We start from the raw sequence: 19,585 nt of genomic DNA, 5'->3' as shown, positions 1-19,585 counted from the left end.
CTGGTCATGTGGCTTCTTGTTTTGTGTCTCATTATTGTTTGGCTGCTAATTAAGGACAAAGAAACAACTAAGACAGGGGTGTGCAAAGTCATTCCTGGAGGGCCGCAGTGGCTGCGAGTTTTTGTTCCAACCCAGATGCTTAATTAGAAAACAATCCTTGCCAATAATTACATTTCATGGCTTGTTAGTGCTTTAACTCTGCTATGTCAAGTCATTCTCATATCCTAGATTTTTTTGTCCATTCTAAGGATATCATCCAAATACTCTGAAGTGTAAAACGGATGGGTAATTCTCAATCCTTCACTTTTTTCTCTTCTCTTTCCTTCCAAGTATTTAATTAAACCAAATAGTGTGTGATAAATACACACAGGTGTAAAGGGTAATAATAATAATAATAATAATTCATTACATTTATATAGCACTTTACTCAATACTCAAAGCGCTATCCACACAGGGAGGAACCGGGAAGTGAACCCACAACCTTCCATAGTCTCCTTACTGCAAAGCACAGGCAAAATGGATAACTGCTGGTTTCTTTTGTCATTTGCATCTTACTGTTAATAAGGAGCTATTAAAAACCAAGAATGCGGCTGTTTAAGATTTAAATAAGCAATAAGGGTGCAAAATCTTAATGAGGGAGATAACTAAAATGAAGCAGAAGTGTTTCTAGAGCAATAAGTGCTTCTTATTAAGCAATTGGGTTGGAACAAAAACCTTCAGCCACTGCGGCCCTCCAGGAATGACTTTGCCCACCCCTGAACTAAGGGGTCTGAGTCACGTCAATTAAAACCAAGGCAAAAGAAGTTAATTAGCAGCAAAAACTGATCACTAATTAAGGAGATGGTTAGAATGAAAACCTGCACCCACTGCGGCCCTCCAGGACCGGAGTTCAACACCCCTGCTCTAGAAAGAACTTGTTTGTTTAGATCAGTGGTTCTCAATCTGTGGGGCGGGCCCCACTAAGGGGGTGCAAAGTAACAAAAGGGGGGGGGGGTGCGAAGATGTGAAAAAAAGAAAACAAGAATCGAAAATATGAAAAATCCATCTATTGAAACCAAAACAAATTAACTTGAACTACATTCTGATACTAGAAAAATAGAGTTGGATAAATGTCGATTTAAAAGTTAAGTAGGAATAATAAAATATGCATCTATGATATATCATTAATTAAAAAAGAACAAATTGGTATTAGTGGACTCCTTTCAAAAAAATGTTAGGGGGGGGGCGATTTAAGCCTGTTATGAAAACTCGGGTCGCAAATACTTGAAGGTTGAGAAACGCTGGTTTAGATCCATTACAGTCTGTCTGAGTAACACCACCAAGCACTTGATTTCTTGTACAGTCCAGAATCACACAAGGAACACCACCCTGAAACACAAATGGGCTCAGGTTTTCTTGATCTGTTAATATCCTGCTTAGGTAGCCTACTAAAAACCTTCAAATATTTTTGTTTTGTCCACGTCTTTTTTTCAAACCTTTTTCAAAGTCCATTGAGCCCATTTCATAAGTGAAGAACCTTTCACAGAATTCAAATTTCAATTTGTCAAGCAATCCATTCAGTGAAGAACCACACAAGCCAGTGAAGTGCCAGGAAAGAACCGTTGGTTTTTTGCTTGCTGGGATTGGCTCCAGCTTCCCTGTGACCCAGCTGAGGATCAAGCAAGTTTAGAAGATGGTATACAAATGAGGAGTGCGATTTTAAAATGGATTGATTAAGAGTTCTCTTCCAATGTTGGTTTCAGGTGTGTACATCACCTGCCACTCGCACTGTGTGACCCTGAGCAAGTCACTTCACCCTCTTGTGCTCCATTTGGAAAAAGAAATGAAATTTTAACCAAGGCGTCGGAATTAAGGCGTCGGGGAAATAAATAAATAAATGTAAATGAGAACCGGACATGGACACAGCACCACAAATTCAGGTCGGGAAGGCAAGACAGCACCTTTATCACTTAAGGCGACTAAGGAAATTCAAGGTCTATTTTGAAAACCTTTTCCATGGGTGCCATAGTGACACAGAGCTGCACATGATGGTTTGGAAATTGCTCAGTTCTGGGACCGCAAAGCTCTGCAGGGAGGGGGTCCGTCGGGCCCGGTCTTAGGTATTATGGGGCCCTAGGCGAAAGGGGGGTCCAGGGGCCCCCCTGGAAGCTCTGCGAAATGCGTGAAAATTAGACCAAGGAGACGTTTTCTTGTAACGTTATGAGGTCATCACCCTGCGAACCCTGTGAACGTTCGACCCATAGAGATCTTGACTCAAACCGATCCGCTTTTATAGACCGCCGCCCACGCGGACACGCCCCCGCTGGCCCACGTGATTTAAACATGCGAAGGGAGGGGCGGGCCGGGGGCCTGGCCGCCGTCGATCCGGAGCCCTAGGCGGTCGCCTACTTCGCCTATGCCTAAGGCCGGGCCTGGGTCCGTTCAACACAGCACATCCTAAAGTCGGCACTGCTGTCTCTGCAGGACATCTACACCAAGCAATTAAAATAATTCTGGACTCTACCCACCCCAGCAACAGACCCTTCAGCCTGTTAGAACAAAGACCGAGAGACCCTCAGGCCATTAGGATCCTGAATTATGACATGCCAACAAAACATTTGACCCTAAAATTCATTGCATGCTTATTTTAACTTCCCGCACAGTCACTTTATACATTTTTTACTGTTTCAGATTTGAAAAATTAATTTGATCTTTTTCTTAATTTTACTGTTCTATTGTGTGTTTGCTTTTGTTTTGCACTATGTTGGAGTAGGCTAGCCTTTTCTTTTTACTGCGTGGTGTACCTGTGTAAGTGTGACGAAACAAACTTTTGAATCTTGCCTTCCATGCATCTGCTTTAATATTTATGACACGTTACCGAAGTTGCTATGGACTGGCGTCCCGTCCAGGGATTGTGATTGGTTCCAGCATCCCCACGTCACCGCTCTGGATCACCAGGTTTCGATGATGGTATAAGAATGAGTTAGTTTAAATGGATTAGCGTTTCTTCCAATGTTGGTTTCTGCCGCGGCAGAATACGAGTCTGGATTTTTGAAAACAATGGGGAGGTCCAGGAAATGGCTGGAGATCGCGTGTGACAATTGCATTACTTGTATTGCTCTTAGTTCAAGTTCTGAAGATGTCGTACATTCTTTTACTAAACGGACCGTGGGGGGGTTAGAGAATCGATCATATAGGAAACTATCGAGAGTTTTACTTTTGTTTTGCCTGTTCATATTTGAAAACAGCAGCGAGCGCACCACCCTCTTGTTTTCCTGCAGCTTCTTAGATAATCTCGGCCTGTGGCCGTAGCCTGGAGCTGCCCCCCTCCCTTCTGGGGAGGTGTGCGGTTGAAAGCCGCAGCTGAGCGCTGACTCCGCCCATTTTGGAGGTGCGTCTCAGCCGACGCCTACTTTCGGCGTGACCTGATTGGCCACAATTGAAGGCAGTGTCCTTATAAATTAAGCGACGCCACCGCCTTCCCTCTTCTCTTTTTTTAAAGGCACAGGAGTGGAAGGTAAGAGTACGGCTTTACACACACATATTATAGATGCGTAGTCCCATCCAGCTGCTTTCATGTCCATATTGTGAGGACGTGGCTAGCAATTAAACGCTTATTTTGGCGACTTTTACGTTTCCCGAACTTGGATACAGGCATAGCAACGTGCTCGTGATAGGGCAGTGAGTTACGGGCGCTGCGTGGTTTGATTTAGTTAAGAGTCACACGTGTTGACGGTCCACTGTACAGCGTTAGATGGAGTATTAGGGGTATTCGTTGTCATAAGAATAAAAAAGGGAGCTACACAAAGCCAACATATTCTGTCTGAAGCGCAGCAGTGTGTGAGAAAGGCAGCGGTTTGATTCTTTCCTCGCGAAGCACATCAGCTGCTCTTCAGATCTCGTCTCTCTTTTTTTTTATTTTAAATCGTTTAGATCTAAGTGAAGCCCACCAATGGATTGTCACTGTCTTTTGATTAACTGCTCTCAAAGAGCACGTACACTTCACACCCGCTGGAAAGCTGGGGTTTCAAAGAATTCGCGTGCGCGTCGTCTGTAATTAGCCCGAGGACACCAGTAACACACCCCTCCGCAGACATGCGATATACAATACGGGCTGGTCTACGTGCTGAAGGTACCGTCGTGCTCGCTCTTCTGATTCGGAAAGGACGAGGCTTCATTGCTGAGGTCCTTTTTGTGTGCCGTTACCCTTCTCCGCTTTCTCTCCTACTTCTCTCCGTAGCTGGCGATATTTTAATCGTGATATCTGATGCCTGCCCCAAGTGTGAAGCAGCCCTTTTGCCTTGTGTGGTGGTGTAAAGCCGATCGGAGCCCCCCGATGTGTGTGTGTGTGTGGGCTGAACTAGAGGAGTTCGCTGCAAAACGTTTTAAAATCATTAGTCCGAATATTAATTCGAGTAAAAGGTATAATTATGTATGCAGAAATTTCCTTGATATGATTTTATCAATTATTTAGATTTCATATTCACTACGGCAGTACACCTTCATAATGCCACACGGTCACTGCTCCTTTATCTCGAGCCAAGTTTAGAAGTGTGTTTATTTTCTGTAATTCTTGTGTGAATTTTTAAGGAAGGCGATTGTTGTTTGTTATAATATTCGTATGTCATTCTGCTACTGTGTGACCATGAGGAAGTCACTTCACCTGCCTAATTGGAAAAGCAAAAGAAATGGAGCCAATTGGATAAAGGCGTCAGCCAAATAAAATAATGTAATGTTCATGTAAACTGGTGCAGGAAGAATATGGTGGATGGGTGCCAGTGTTTACCCAGCAGTGGAATCGTGTCACATTCAAGGTTGAATGTCGTCTTGTGCCCAGTGCTGCTGGGATTGGCACCTGAACTGAAAAAGTAATTTTAGAAAGACGGATGGATTGTTAACTCTTAGGGTGTTAAAACTTGTCATTACAACAACTTCGTCTTCTTTCGGCTGCTCCCGTTAGGGGTTGCCACAGCGGATCATCCAAAATTGTTAACTTCTTTTAAAACAAGGGTTGAACATTAGGGAACCCATCACCTTTTTATCAGTAGCAATAAAAAGCTGTATTCCCTCTTGGGACAAAATAAGTTCTGCCTGTCTGTAATTTTATAGTTCCTTTCTTATTGGTCTGTCTGTCTAGCCATCTTATATAGTTCATATCTTATCTATGTATATTTTATAGTGCTTTTTTTCTATCTGCCTGTCTACCTGTTGTTATATAGTACTTTTTTGTCTAATACATCTGTTTATATAGTGCCTTTTATCAACCTGTTATGTCTATTAGACAGATAAAGGCACTATATAACAGGTAGATAAAAAGGCACTACATAACATATGTCTATTAGACAGATAAAAAGGCACTATATATGTTATGTAGTGCCTTTTTATCTACCTGTTATATAGTGCCTTTTTATCCGTCTAATAGACATGTTATATAGTGCCTTTTTATCTGTCTAATAGACACAGATATTGTAGGTAAAAAGGCAGTATATAAGAGAAAAAGGCACCGTGTCTCTCTATCTATCCATCCATTTTCCAACCCCTGAATCCAACCACAGGGTCATGGGGGTCTGCTGGAGCCAATCCCAGCCAACACAGGGTACAAGGCAGGAACCAATCCCGGGCAGGGTGCCAACCCACCGCAGGACACACACAAACACACCCACACACCAAGCACACACTAAGGCCAATTTAGAATTGCCAATCCACCTAACCTGCATGTCTTTGGACTGTGGGAGGAAACCCACGCAGACACGGGGAGAACATGCAAACTCCACACAGGGAGGACCTGGGAAGCGAACCCGGGTCTCCTAACTGCGAGGCAGCAGCACTACCACTGTGCCACCGTGCCGCCCGTTTCTATCTGTCTTCTATAATACACTACCATGGCTGTCCATTTGTCTGTCCAGGATTTTAAATCACCTGTAGCTCGCAAACCGCTTCACCTATTGACTTGAAATTTGGTACACATATACTACGTGACGTCTACTCTCCGCTTTCAGGGTGATGATTTTATTACTTTTTATTTTATTTTATTGTAGAATCAACTCTCGGCCGGGCGGCGCATGCATACGGGTGCCGTTCTTATTCCCTACCACCTTCGCTAATCATTCTTGAGGCAGATTGAAGACTTAAGTGCCAGATTAAGTGAAAAATTAAAGAAAATGTACTAAGTAATTGCAACACAAAAACTACCTTAATCAGTTTTAACGCGAAAAGATGCCGATGAAAGAAGAGAAGCAGCGGGCCACTAGGGAGGAGAAAAGAAGAGCTGCTCAGGAAACAGCAAGCACATCAACCTCTGAGCAAACGAATGATAAACGTACAGAGAAAGAGGATGGAAACTAGGAATGCTCAAGTCAAGTGTAATCGTGCAGTGCGCCGTTACTGGTATTATATAATTCCTTTCATGTCGCTCTGTCTGTCTTGTACTGTATATCTGTAGTTCCTTTTATATCTATCTATAGAGTTCCTTTCATGTCTATCTGAACATCTATATAAAATATATAATTCACTAAGCTGCCAACAAGTAGCAACCCATGGAAAGCACGCAAGACAGCCACGCCCACCAACTCTAAGACCATTGGATACGACAAAAACTTGCAGAGCCACGCCCACCAACTCAGACGCAGCAACTCACAAAACATGACTTCATTGGATACGACGACAACTCGCTGAGCTACGCCCACCACCTCGGACGCAGCACCTCACAACACAGGGCGTCATTCACGTCCGTCTCTGCTAGACTCCACATGCACCTCTGAGCCACGTTGACTTTTCATTATTCTTTTCGGTTATGACGCACGCACCACCATCGCAAACTTTTACACGCCATGGTCCTAGTGATGGTGGGCGGGTCTCCGTGAATTGCTCTTGCGAGTGGGCACATGACCAGGCGGTGTGTATGCTTTGAGAACGAGGGTGGACGCGGCAGGACCATGTAAGAAGAGGCATGTTTGTCGCGGATGTGAATGAGCGTGCGGCGGCAGTCCTCCAATTGTCAGTCACAGACAATTGTATGTTTTCCTCTCAAAACACAATGAAGGAAGCAGTCTTTAAAAACCAATAAGCCCTGTGCCTCTGTTTCATTAGCGTCTCGCCTGCTTCACCGATGCAAGCCCTGCAACAGTCGAGATGCTCTCTCAGCAGCTGACCTTCTACACAAGCTGTGTGGGTGGGTGGGTGGGTGTTAGTTAATTAGTTACTCGAAGGATTTCAAGATTTAATATGCACAAGCGATAACACTGCAAAAGCAGCCCAAACCAGAAAAGACGGTTGGCAAAAAGTGGCCGACAAATTAAACGCGTGTGCATTGTACTTACTGAAAGCAGCGTTACGGATTTTGCAAATGTTCATTTTTTTCCCTCCTTTTAGACAACTGTGTCTTTCCGGAAGTGTTCAGCCATCAATAAATAGTTATGCGGCGTATGCCTGCAGGAACACGTGCAGCGAGCGAGACACGCACGCACACACGCACGAGAGAGAGAGAGCGAGCGCTGGACACATAAGAATAATAATACTTTGTTACATGATATAGCGGTGTTCTCAGTATTCAAAGCGCTATCCACACAGGGAGAAACCGGGAACCAAACCCACAATCTTCTAGCGTCTCCTTACTGCAAAGCAGCAGCACTACTACTGCGCCACAAGGCAGTTAAAGAATACACCGGGCTCGATTTTCTTATCACTTGTTTACAGCAATCTGGTTCTAGCGTGCATTGTTGCAATGTTACTTTTCTTGGTGGCTTATTACATTACGGATGTTTCACATGTTTATTTTTTCCCCCTGTGCTTAAAAGACATTAAAAAAGTGTTTCTCAACTGTGACTCCGGAACCTCACAGTACGCAAGCTATATTAGGCGTCAACAACGAAGACCCACTACACCTTAATCTACAAGTACTGACAACTGTGTCGTTCAGGATGTGTTCACCCATCAATACATAATTATGCGCCGTATGCTATGCCGCGGGTTGGCTAGTAAAGTATTCTTTTAAAGACTGTAAAGTTGTGGTTGGCTGCTGGCGTGGATGAACGAGTGAGATTTACCTGGAGATTGTAAACTGGTGCAGTAAGAAGTATGGCGGGTGGGTGTCGGTGTTTACCCTTTCCTCCCCTCCAAGGCTGAACATTGCCTTCTGCCCAAAGCTGCTGGAATGGGCGCTGCCGCCTGCGAGCCTGAACCGAAAATGCAGATTTTTAAAAAGATGTTTGTATTGTTAACTGTCTCCCAGTGTCAATGTTTGCTTATTACAAGAATATCTGAAGGGGTGGGGGGGGTACAAGTCTAGGCATTGACGTGCATGGTTTCCGTCCCCTTGTGCTGTATACCTTATCGTGTGAACTCTAAACACTAAGGGTGTTGACATAAAGCAGCTTAATAATTTATAGTGTGACCAAACTGCATTCAATCATTCAAGCCTATAAAGCCTAATAAAGTTCTTTTTCCGGTTTCTTTGTGGTGGCACAGGCCGCCATCTGCTCAAAGCACTGTGATGTTCCAACATCCATCCATCCATTTTCCAACCCGCTGAATCCAAACACAGGGTCACGGGGGTCTGCTGGAGCCAATCCCAGCCAACACAGGGCACAAGGCAGGAACCAATCCCGGGCAGGGTGCCAACCCACCGCAGGACACACACAAACACACCAAGCACACACTAGGGCCAATTTAGAATCGCCAATCCACCTAACCTGCATGTCTTTGGACTGTGGGAGGAAACCGGAGTGCCCGGAGGAAACCCACGCAGACACGGGGAGAACATGCAAACTCCACGCAGGGAGGACCTGGGAAGCAAACCCGGGTCTCCAAACTACGAGGCAGCAGCACTACCCACTGTGCCACCATGCCGCCCGTTTCTATCTGTCTTCTATAATACGCTACCATGGCTGTTCGTTTGTCTGTCCAGGATTTTAAATCACCTGTAGCTCACAAACCGTTTCACCTATTGACTTGAAATTTGGTACACATATACTACGTGACGTCTACTCTCCGCTTTTGGGGTGATGATTTTATTACTTTTTATTTTATTTTATTGTAGAATCAACTCTCTGCAGGGTGGCCGGGCGGCGCATGCGTACGGGTGCCGTTCTCATTCCCTACCACCTTCGCTAATCATTCTTGAGGCAGATTGAAGACTTAGGTGCCAGATTAAGTGAAAAATTAAAGAAAATGTACTGAGTAATTGCAACACAAAAAGTAACGTAATCAGTTTTAACGCGAAAAGATGCCGACGAAAGAAGAGAAGCAGCGGGCAGCTAGGGTGGAGAAAAGAAGAGCTGCTCAGGAAACACCAAGCACATCAACCTCTGAGCAAACGAATGATAAACGTACAGAGAAAGAGGATGCAAACCAGGAATGATCAAGTCAAGTGTAATTGTGCAGTGCGCCGTTACTGGTATTATATAATTCCTTTCATGTCTCTCTGTCTGTCTTATACTGTATATCTACTTTCTTTCATATCTATCTATAGAGTTCCTTTCATGTCTATCTGAACATCTATCTGTATGTGTATATATATATATATATAATTCACTAAGCTGCCAACAAGTAGCCACCCACGGAAAAGCACGCAAGACAGCCACGCCCACCAACTCTAAGACCATTGGATACGATGAAAACTCGCAGAGCCACGCCCACCAACTCAGACGCAGCAACTCACAAAACACGTCGTCATTGGATACAACGACAGTTTGCTGAGCTACGCCCACCACCTCGGACGCAGCACCTCACAACACAGGGCGTCATTCACGTCCGTCTCTGCTAGACTCCACATGCACATCTGAGCCACGTTGACTTTTCATTATTCTTTTCGGTTATGACGCACGCACCACCATCGCATACTGTTTTACACGCCATGGTCTTAGAGTTGGTGGGCGGGTCTCCGTGAGTTGCTCTTGCGAGCAGGCACATGACCAGGCGGTGTGTATGATTTGAGAACGAGGGTGGACGCGGCAGGACCATGTAAGAAGAGGCATGTTTGTCGCGGATGTGAATCGCTGAATGAGCGTGCGGCGGCAGTCCTCCAATTGTCTGTCACGGACAATTGTATGTTTCCCTCTCAAAACATAATGAAGGAAGCAGTCTTTAAAAACCAATAAGCCCTGTGCCTCTGTTTCATTAGCGTCTCACCTGCTTCACCGATGCAGGCCCTGCAACAGTCGAGACGCTCTCTCAGCAGCTGACCTTCTACACAAGCTGTGTGTGTGGGTGGGTGTTAATTAGTTGCTAGAAGGATTGCAAGATTTAATATGCACAAGCGGTAACACTGCAAAAGCAGCCCAAACCAGAAAAGACGGCTAGCAAAAAGTGGCCGACAAATTAAACGCGTGTGCATTGTACTTAATGAAAGCAGCGTTACGAATTTTGCATATGTTCATTTTTTTCCCTCCTTTTAGACAACTGTGTCTTTCCGGAAGTGTTCAACCATCAATTAATAGTTATGCGGCGTATGCCTGCAGGAACACGTGCAGCGAGCGAGACACACACGCACGAGAGCGTGTTACATTGAAATAGCGGTGTTCTCAGTATTCAAAGCGCTATCCACACAGGGAGAAACCGGGAACCAAACCCACAATCTTCTAGCGTCTCCTTACTGCAAAGCCGCAGCACTACTACTGTGCCACAAGGCAGTTAAAGAATACACCGGGCTCGATTTTCTTATCACTTGTTTACAGCAATCTGGTTCTAGCGTGCATTGTTGCAATGTTACTTTTCTTGGTGGCTTATTACATTACGGATGTTTCACATGTTCATTTTTTCCCCCTGTGCTTAAAAGACATTAAAAAAGTGTTTCTCAACTGTGACTCCGGAACATCTCAGTACGCAAGCTATATTAAACGTCAACAACAAAGACCCGCTAACCTCAATCTACAAGTACTGACAACTGTGTCGTTCAGGATTTGTTCACCCATCAATACATAATTATGCGCCGTATGCTACGCCGCAGGTTGGCTAGTAAAGTATTCTTTTAAAGACTGTAAAGTTGTGGTTGGCTGCTGGCGTGGATGAACGAGTGAGATTTAACTGGAGATTGTAAACTGGTGCAGTAAGAAGTATGGCGGGTGGGTGTCGGTGTTTACCCTTTCCTCCCCTCCAAGGCTGAACATTGCCTTCTGCCCAAAGCTGCTGGAATGGGCGCTGCCGCCTGCGAGCCTGAACCGAAAATGCAGATTTTTAAAAAGATGTTTGTATTGTTAACTGTCTCCCAGTGTCAATGTTTGCTTATTACAAGAATATCTGAAGGGGTGGGGGGGGTACAAGTCTAGTCATTGACGTGCATGGTTTCTGTCCCCTTGTGCTGTATACCTTATCGTGTGAACTCTAAACACTAAGGGTGTTGACATAAAGCAGCCTAATAATTTATAGTGTGACCAAACTGCATTCAATCGTTCAACCCTATAAAGCCTAATAAAGTTCTTTTTCCGGTTTCTTTGTGGTGGCTCAGGCCGCCATCTGCTCAAAGCACCGTGATGTTCCAACATCCATCCATCCATTTTCCAACCCGCTGAATCCGAACACAGGGTCACGGGGGTCTGCTGGAGCCAATCCCAGCCAACACAGGGCACAAGGCAGGAACCAATCCCAGGCAGGGTGCCAACCCACAGCAGGACACACACAAACACACCAAGCACACACTAGGGCCAATTTAGAATCGCCAATCCACCTAACCTGCATGTCTTTGGACTGTGGGAGGAAACCGGAGCGCCCGGAGGAAACCCACCCAGACACGGGGAGAACATGCAAACTCCACGCAGGGAGGACCTGGGAAGCGAACCCGGGTCTCCCAACTGCGAGGCAGCAGCGCTACCCACTGCGCCACCGTGCCGCCCATGATCCAACATTGATGGATTAAAAGCCAGAAGTCTGCATGACCATCATCATCATCAAGTCCTTCCATGAGAACCCTAACTACAAAGAGGACTATTTCATTTATGTTGGGTAGAATGCCCAGAGGGGAGTGGGTGGTCTCGTGGCCTTGGACCCCCTGCAGATTTTATTTTTTTCTCCAGCCGTCTGGAGTTTTTTTTTTTTTGTCCTCCCTGGCCATCGGACCTTACTCTTATTCTATGTTAATTAATGTTGTCTTATTTTAATTTCTTACTTTTGTCTTTTGTCTTTCTTTTCTTCATTACGTAAAGCACTTTGAGCTACATTTTTTGTATGAAAATGTGCCATAGAAATAAATGTTGTTGTTCATATTTTCAAACGCACTTGATCCAGTTCAGAGTCACAAGGGCTGAAGCCTAATCCAAGAGGGTGCCAGTCTACTGCCAGCCAATAAAACTGTATGCAATTAAAAATGGCATGAGTCACAATAATATGAAAATTCTTGTTAACGATGAATAAGAATTTTCCGACTATGCAGTTTTTTCCATGATGGCAGAAGGGTGACACTTGTGAAGTTGTACAGTAGGGAAACATTCAACCAGTCGGAAGATAAGCTGCTGGCCAGTCTTTATTTACATAATGGGCATTGTGGCATTGGGTCACTGGCCTTATTTACATAGTGGGCATTGTGGCATTGGGTCACTGGCCTTATTTACATAGTGGGCATTGTGGCATTGGGTCACTGGCCGACGTGCCTCCTGGATGGAGCTGCTATGTTTTGTTGATGCGCATTCCGCTAATAAATTTGAATGCATGCTGCTTCTGGGCCAGGCGTGTGTCTTTCAAGTGATTTATTACAAGTTTTAGAAAATGGGTGTTTGTTTGGATGTTCAGCGACTTTGCATTTTTATTTCTTTTATAAGTTCGATTTGACTGATAAAATACATCCAAGAGTAGTAGCTTTGTGTAGTGTGGTGCCCTCAACCTTTAATAAGTGAAGCACAGCTATTAGAGGTTTGTATTGAAATTGGCAGGCTTGTGTTTACGTGGCATCCTCAACTTTGAGAAGGTAGGCATACATTTAGGATTATGTAATGGGCGCAGCTGATTTATAGTGTGATATCTTCAGTCTTAACGAGAGGAGCACGACGTGCATGATTAGATTCGAAAGTACCATTCTTGTGCAGTGTGGTTAGATTTTTAACCATGAGATTTACAGATTTGTGTAATTCGGTATCCTCGACCTTGGTAAGGCTGGCACAGCCAACAGATTGGTTTCAAGAGAAACTGGCTTGTAGGGTGGCAGTTTTAATAAGATAGCCATGTATAATACGAGTAGAAGATTTGTATGGTGTACTGTCTTCACCCTTAACAAGATTTTCTTACATTAAAGACCATTTCTCTTTAAGTTTATCGCTTGTTTTTTCAGGTTAAGCAGAATGCCACTTGCACGAGTTTTGACCAAAGCTGCCAAGCAGGCTCTCCTGACCCCTGGCTGCGGGTGCCAAACAGCTGCCATTGCTGTGCGGACAATCAGCTTCTCTCCCCGCCAAGTGACCTCGGATGCAAGCTTTCATTCGGTTTCCTTTTCTGAGACGGACCACCCAAAAGTTTTAATCACAGGTACTTGTGCTCCTATGTTTAAAAAAAATAGTCCTATTGGGGTTGTGGCCTGCCTTGTACAGCACTCTTTGGAAGGCCTCTCGTAACTGCTCATTTTGGTGGGTGCCCATATACTCTACGGGTGGGTGGGTATGTATGCATTCACACACACTAGGGGGTGCAAGCCCCTTTGGTGCCCAACCCCCAGTTGTGGTGCCACTCGCGTTGTGAAGGTGGGGGGGGGGGGGGCTGAACACACCCCAAGGAGATGCGGTCGCTCATCTGAAACCCCCTCTTAAATGGTGATACAATGGGAAACAAATAGGTTTAACCTCCTCTTTGCTCGATCAGCTGCTGCTGCCGTGTCGTGTCTACAACGGCACTTTGAACATTTAAAAACCTGGACAGCAGCTGTCTGTCTTTGTCTTTTATTTACAACTCCAGGCATGGTTAAATCTCCAAGTCTTGTCTCGCAGGACGTGAGCTCTTGATATTTTGTAGTTTATAATTTAAAAACAGAATAAGAATCTGAAAATCTTACCAACATCGCATTAAAGTTTGATAAATTCTGAAAAGAATGATGGCAAACATATTTATGTAGGTTTTAAAATAAGCCTGATTTAAACTGTGACACGAAAAATCCCATAAAATTGTTGCACTTGCAGGCTTAGGATTTCATATATAGAGAGTATATGTATATGTGTGTGTGTGTATATGTTGTGACAGATAGGGGCGCTCTCGCTTCCTCGAACCCTCAGACAATATGTCAGACACCAGATAAAAGTCCAAGAATTATTTTTTTATAATAATAATGTGCACAAAGCACCCTCCACTCCACAATACTCAATAATAACAAATCACAATCCTCCACTCCCAGACGCTTAGTCACCCTGCCTCCCAACTCCGCTCACCCATCTGGGATTTCCCACAGTCCTTTATAGTCCGTGACCCGGAAGTGCTTCTGAACCCTCGGTCCATGTGACTTCCTAGCACTTCCGGGTCAGATCAAAACTGTTCTTTTTTTTTTTTTTTTTTTTTTTTTTCATCCCGGAAGCACATCATTTCTTCAGTCCATGTGACTGGGATGTACTTCCAGGGTGTAGGGAAAATAGTCCTTACTCCTCCCTGCAGCGTCCTCTGGTGGCCCCAATGGTATCCAGCAGGGCTGTGAATAAACACTCCATTGTCCATAATTCCCTGCTGGCATTCTGGGCACTTCCGTGCTACAGGGAGGGCTCCATCTGGCGGCCTGAGGGTATTGGCTGGGATGAATGGCTGGCTATGTGTGTGTATATATGTATATGTATGTATGTATGTATGTATGTATATAATATGTATGTATGTGTGTGTATATATATATATATATATATAATATGTATGTATATGTGTATGTATGTGTGTCTATCTATCTATCTATCTATCTATGTATGTATGTATGTATGTATGTATATAATATGTATGTATGTGTGTATATATATATATATATATAATATGTATGTATATGTGTATGTATGTGTGTCTATCTATCTATCTATCTATCTATGTATGTATGTATGTATGTATGTATGTATGTATGTATGTAGATATATCATATCTATCTATCTATCTATCTCCATCCATCCATTTTCCAACCCGCTGAATCCGAACACAGGGTCATGGGGGTCTGCTGGAGCCAATCCCAGCCAACACAGGGCACAAGGCAGGAACCAATCCTGGGCAGGGTGCCAACCCACCGCAGGACACACACAAGCACACACTAGGGCCAATTTAGAATCGCCAATCCACCTAACCAGCATGTCTTTGGACTGTGGGAGGAAACCGGAGCACCCGGAGGAAACCCACGCAGGGAGGACCTGGGAAGCTAACCCAGGCCCCCAGGTCTCCCAACTGTAAGGCAGCAGCGCTACCCACTGCACCGCCGTTCTATATAATATAAAATATATGAGAGTGTGTGATACTTGATTGTAGCAGTGTGGCTCCTTCTAGGTTTTTATTTGTAAACTCAGCCAATACACATAAAATGAAGCCAGTCTTTTCACAGCAAACGCCTTAAAAATGGGTTTCAGTAAATAATGGGACAAAAGCCTTTATTTTTTTTTGCTTTCACTTCTGTCATTCAACCATGGAGCACTGGATCAGCACAAGCGAAGCCCCCTCAGACTTCTTTCCTGTACGGTCAAAGCAGCAGGCCTGTCCCAACTAACGGATTTCTCCTATGTCACACTGGAATCTCGCTCAGCCGTTTTATCTCATTTCCACATTGCTAAAAAGTGAGTTCACGTGAACTGCAAATGCCCTTACAGTAGACCCTCTGTCCCGTTGCCAAGAGTTATTCCTACTGAAACTGAAACGGCTTTAAATTGTTGACTGGCTGGCGGCCCGCACTGCTGTCACCCTGCCAGCACTACATTGTGTGTGAATGCCGCTCATATCTAATGCTGTGCTTGTTTTTTTTTGTAGGGGGTCTGGGGCAGCTGGGAGTTGGGCTGGCTAAACTGCTGAGGTAAGGAAGGGTTTTGTTGACTTGTGGTTACATAATGTAGTGTGAATTACTAATGCAGGCTTCTTAATAAGGCGATGGGGCTTGTAGGTCTCGCCATGCATGAGTGTGCCTGTGGAAGCCTGTCACTTTAGAGCTGTCATGGCTCGCTCTGTGGTTTAGGTTTGCCTTTACTTCCACTCTTGGAGAATATGAGCTGGGTCTAAGTAGGGAGAAGGCCACTCCTGGAATGTGTGGGAGTTTATTTTAACTGTAGACTTCGCTGAATATTATAGATTACACAGATTTAGTTGACCATCACCTCCTAATGGAAGTGCAGCTACATTGGCACCCATTGTCAGAGCTGATAAACACCATTCTGAAGGGATCTCAGGGTGACCCTTTATAAATTGACCCATATACTGGGGTGTAACTCCTTTTTAGTGGTTTGTCACAAGCCATATATTGTACTAGCCGTCCCCCGTGGCTCTGCCCATTAAGTAGTGAAACAGGACAGTGAGGAGGGTCCTGCCCGGCTCCCTACTCCTGACGTCGCGCTTCCCCCTCCCCTCGGCCTACAGCCTCTGATTAGCGTGAATATATCGCACTTGCAAGTGAACGATGATTCTTAGCGTGATGAGAGATGTCGCAAAATCAACCGGAATGTTCAAGCAGATTCTAGAAAAAAAATGTCTAAATCCGTGAAGTAGGTCTCTCATTCGCTAGCTAAGCAGATGTAAGGTACACTCCAAGGCTGGCACGTGAGTGAGGAGGGCCCACCCCATCTCTCTCATATCGGTACTGCAAGCAAACTATGATTCTTGGCGTGATGAGAGAAGTCGCAAAATCAACCGGAATGTTCAAGCAAATTCTAGAAGAAAAAAAAAAAAACCCAATCTAAATCTGTTAAGTAGTTTTCTCGTTCGCTAAGCGGAGGTAAGGAACGACCTGAGGCTGGTGCGTGAGTGAGGGGGTCCCTGTCTCCCTCCCCTCGGCCCACTATGTCTCTCTCTCTTGGATTCATGCAAATATATCGGTACCACAAGAAGACTATGATACTTAGCGCGATGAGAGAAGTCACAAAGTCAACTGGATTTGTTCAAGAAAATTCTAGGAAAAAAAACAATCTAAATCCGTGAAGTAGTTCTCTCGTGGAAAGCGAACAGACATACAGGCAGATATTGGAGATATATAGGGTGGCACGGTGGTGCAGTGTGTAGCGCTGCTGCCTCGCAGTTAGAAAACCCGGGTTCGCTTCCCGGGTCCTCCCTGCGTGGAGTTTGCATGTTCTCCCCGTGTCTGCGTGGGTTTCCTCCCACAGTCCAAAGACATGCCGGTTTGGTGCATTGGCAATCCTAAATTGTCCCTTGTGTGTGCCCTGCGGTGGGCTGGCACCCTGCCTGGGGTTTGTTTCCTGCCTTGCACCCTGTGTTGGCTGGGATTGGTTCCAGCAGACCCCTGTGACCCTGTAGTTAGGATATAGCAGGTTGGATGATGGATGGATGGATGGATATAATAGAGAGAGACAGAGAGATGCAGTTTGCCCACTAGTGGCAGAGTAGGTGGTTTTAATCCAGGGGCTACCACTCCCTAAATGGACACATTCAGTTGTGGATGTGCCCGAAGTTGGCACTGCCCGGTTTAGGGTATGGTATTTGGTATCGATGGGTGCTGTTTGAAATTGCATTTAGGAATTGGTTCTCCTTGGCACCATCCGGTTTCATCCAGTAACCACCTGCATCAATTTTATGAAAATTGATTTTTTTTTTTTATGTTTTTATGACCTTTGCCAAACCCTCAGGTGTCGCCACCAACATCGTAATTAAGAATGTGACATTTTAGAGCTGGCATGTAGTTGATAATGGAGGAATGTGTGTCTGTTGATTTTAATATTTTTCCATATTTATTTTTTTTTTTTGCATGTTCCACCTCTAGGAAACGTTTTGGGAACAGCAACGTCATTCTGTCAGATATCAGGAAGCCCAGCACTCAAGTATTCCACAGTGGTGAGTCATCCCTTTTATGGTTTGGCCTCTCTAGTGGTCTCCAACCTATTAGTTCTTCACCAGAAAATTCAACCCGCAAAAATTATTAGAAGCTTAACCTTTCACTGTTGCTGTAAAAAATAGCTACAAAGCCAAAAAAAGGCGATTTTTGAAGTTTCCTGTTCTTGAGCTTGTTTATCTGTTTTAGGGCCTTTCATCTACTCGGACATTTTGGACTACAAGAACCTTCGTGAGATTGTGGTGAACAACCGTATTACCTGGCTTGTTCATTACAGTGCTCTGCTCAGTGCCGTCGGGGAAGCCAACGTCCCCCTTGCCCGGGCTGTCAACATCACTGGTGAGTCGTCCCAATTGGCCGGACTGAGTGGCCACAGTGGTAGAAGTATAATAAACGCTTATTTTTATGAGGTCTGGTGTAATGTATTATACAAGGGACGTTCAAAATGTTTCCACACTTTTCTATTTTTGTTGGAAGTGGTGAAGGCGGGGAAGAGCAGTGATTGGTCGTGTCTGAGAGTGTCATGTGACTTGTTCTGTCTGGCAAGCCAGCTGTCCTCGCAGTTTAGTATAAGAGATGTCACCCTGTGGTGAAGATGGCTGTGAAACTTACAAATTGCACCAAAGAGGAATGACGTTCTGTGATGCTCTTTTTGTGGGCAGAAGGTGTGCCGGGAGGACAAATTCATCTCCTCTGCATGTGTGCTCAGTATGGGGATACAGTTCTCTCTCGTAGAGTCGTCTGTGAGTGGATTGAAATGTTCAAAAATGGCCGTACTAGTGTGACAGATGCAGAGAGCGCTCTGGACGTCCAGCTACAGCCAAATCTGTCAAAGGGAATTGTGTTGCTCCACGTCGATGCCCGCCCTCACACTGCAGCCCACACATTGGAAACCCTCGGACCAACTGAAGGAAGGGGTGGGGGGGGGTTATGGAACACCCAGATTTAGTGCCATCTGATTTCCACCCTTTTGGACCACTCAAAGCTTTAAGAGGAAGAAGATTTTCATGTGGTGGTGATGATGTGAAAGCAGCGGTGCAGCAGTGGCTACGCGCTCAACCAAAAACATTTTTTGCTGATGGCATTAAAATGTTGGTATGACGCTGAGAAAATGGCATCGAAAACGAAGGTGACAATGTAGAAAAGTGATGGAATTTGTTTTTGAAATTCTTAATAGTTTAAAAAAAAAAAAAAAAAAAAGTGCGGAAACTTTTTGAACTTCCCTTGTATGATTCCACAATTTTCATATTCCTTGTGTGTGTGTACATGTGACTGACGCTCTCACTCTGTAGAGCAACTTTGTGAAAAATTTATTAGAGTACCGTGAGGTATTCCAAAAAAGAAGGAATTAGTCTGCATCCCCTGTTGTCAACTGCGTTATTGAACCTATATGCTGTGACAGTAACTTTTGTTACTCGGAACATAACATTCCCAAATTCATGTAATCCAATTCAGAGTCCTTGAGGATCAATGCACATGACAAGAACCAGTCCTGAATGTAGTACTAATCCATCAGAGGGAACCCAAATAAAGCCACTATAGCATCCAAAAATGATCTAAACATGCATATCTACTGGGGGGAAAGCCAGAATATCTGGAGGACAAACATATGCAGACATGAGGAGATGTCTAACCAGACTGACTGGTTGTGGGGTTCTGGAGCTGTCTGGCCAAGAGCGGCACTTGGGGGTGGCA

General features: G+C 44.7%; 1 protein-coding gene across 2 annotated transcripts in view; it reads left to right on the top strand.

Moving 5' to 3' along the window:
• tdh (L-threonine dehydrogenase) overlaps window positions 1-19,585 on the top strand; it is a 67,389-nt gene that overhangs the window by 13,864 nt on the left and 33,940 nt on the right. Inside the window, exons 1-5 of one of the 2 annotated variants that reach the window (XM_028796387.2) lie at window positions 3,473-3,496; window positions 13,235-13,428; window positions 15,868-15,910; window positions 17,822-17,892; window positions 18,080-18,229. In XM_028796387.2, the coding sequence (XP_028652220.1) occupies window positions 13,245-13,428; window positions 15,868-15,910; window positions 17,822-17,892; window positions 18,080-18,229 (448 nt within the window). In that variant the 5' untranslated portion in view covers window positions 3,473-3,496; window positions 13,235-13,244. Of the gene's footprint in view, window positions 1-3,472; window positions 3,497-13,234; window positions 13,429-15,867; window positions 15,911-17,821; window positions 17,893-18,079; window positions 18,230-19,585 lie in introns of those variants that run through there. The other variant, XM_028796386.2, reaches the window with a different exon arrangement.

Source organism: Erpetoichthys calabaricus, chromosome 3 (assembly GCF_900747795.2).
Source record: "Erpetoichthys calabaricus chromosome 3, fErpCal1.3, whole genome shotgun sequence".
Classification (NCBI taxonomy): domain Eukaryota; kingdom Metazoa; phylum Chordata; class Cladistia; order Polypteriformes; family Polypteridae; genus Erpetoichthys; species Erpetoichthys calabaricus.
The sequence above is the reverse complement of the archived record's forward strand: the minus strand, read 5'-3'. Positions and strand labels throughout refer to the sequence as shown.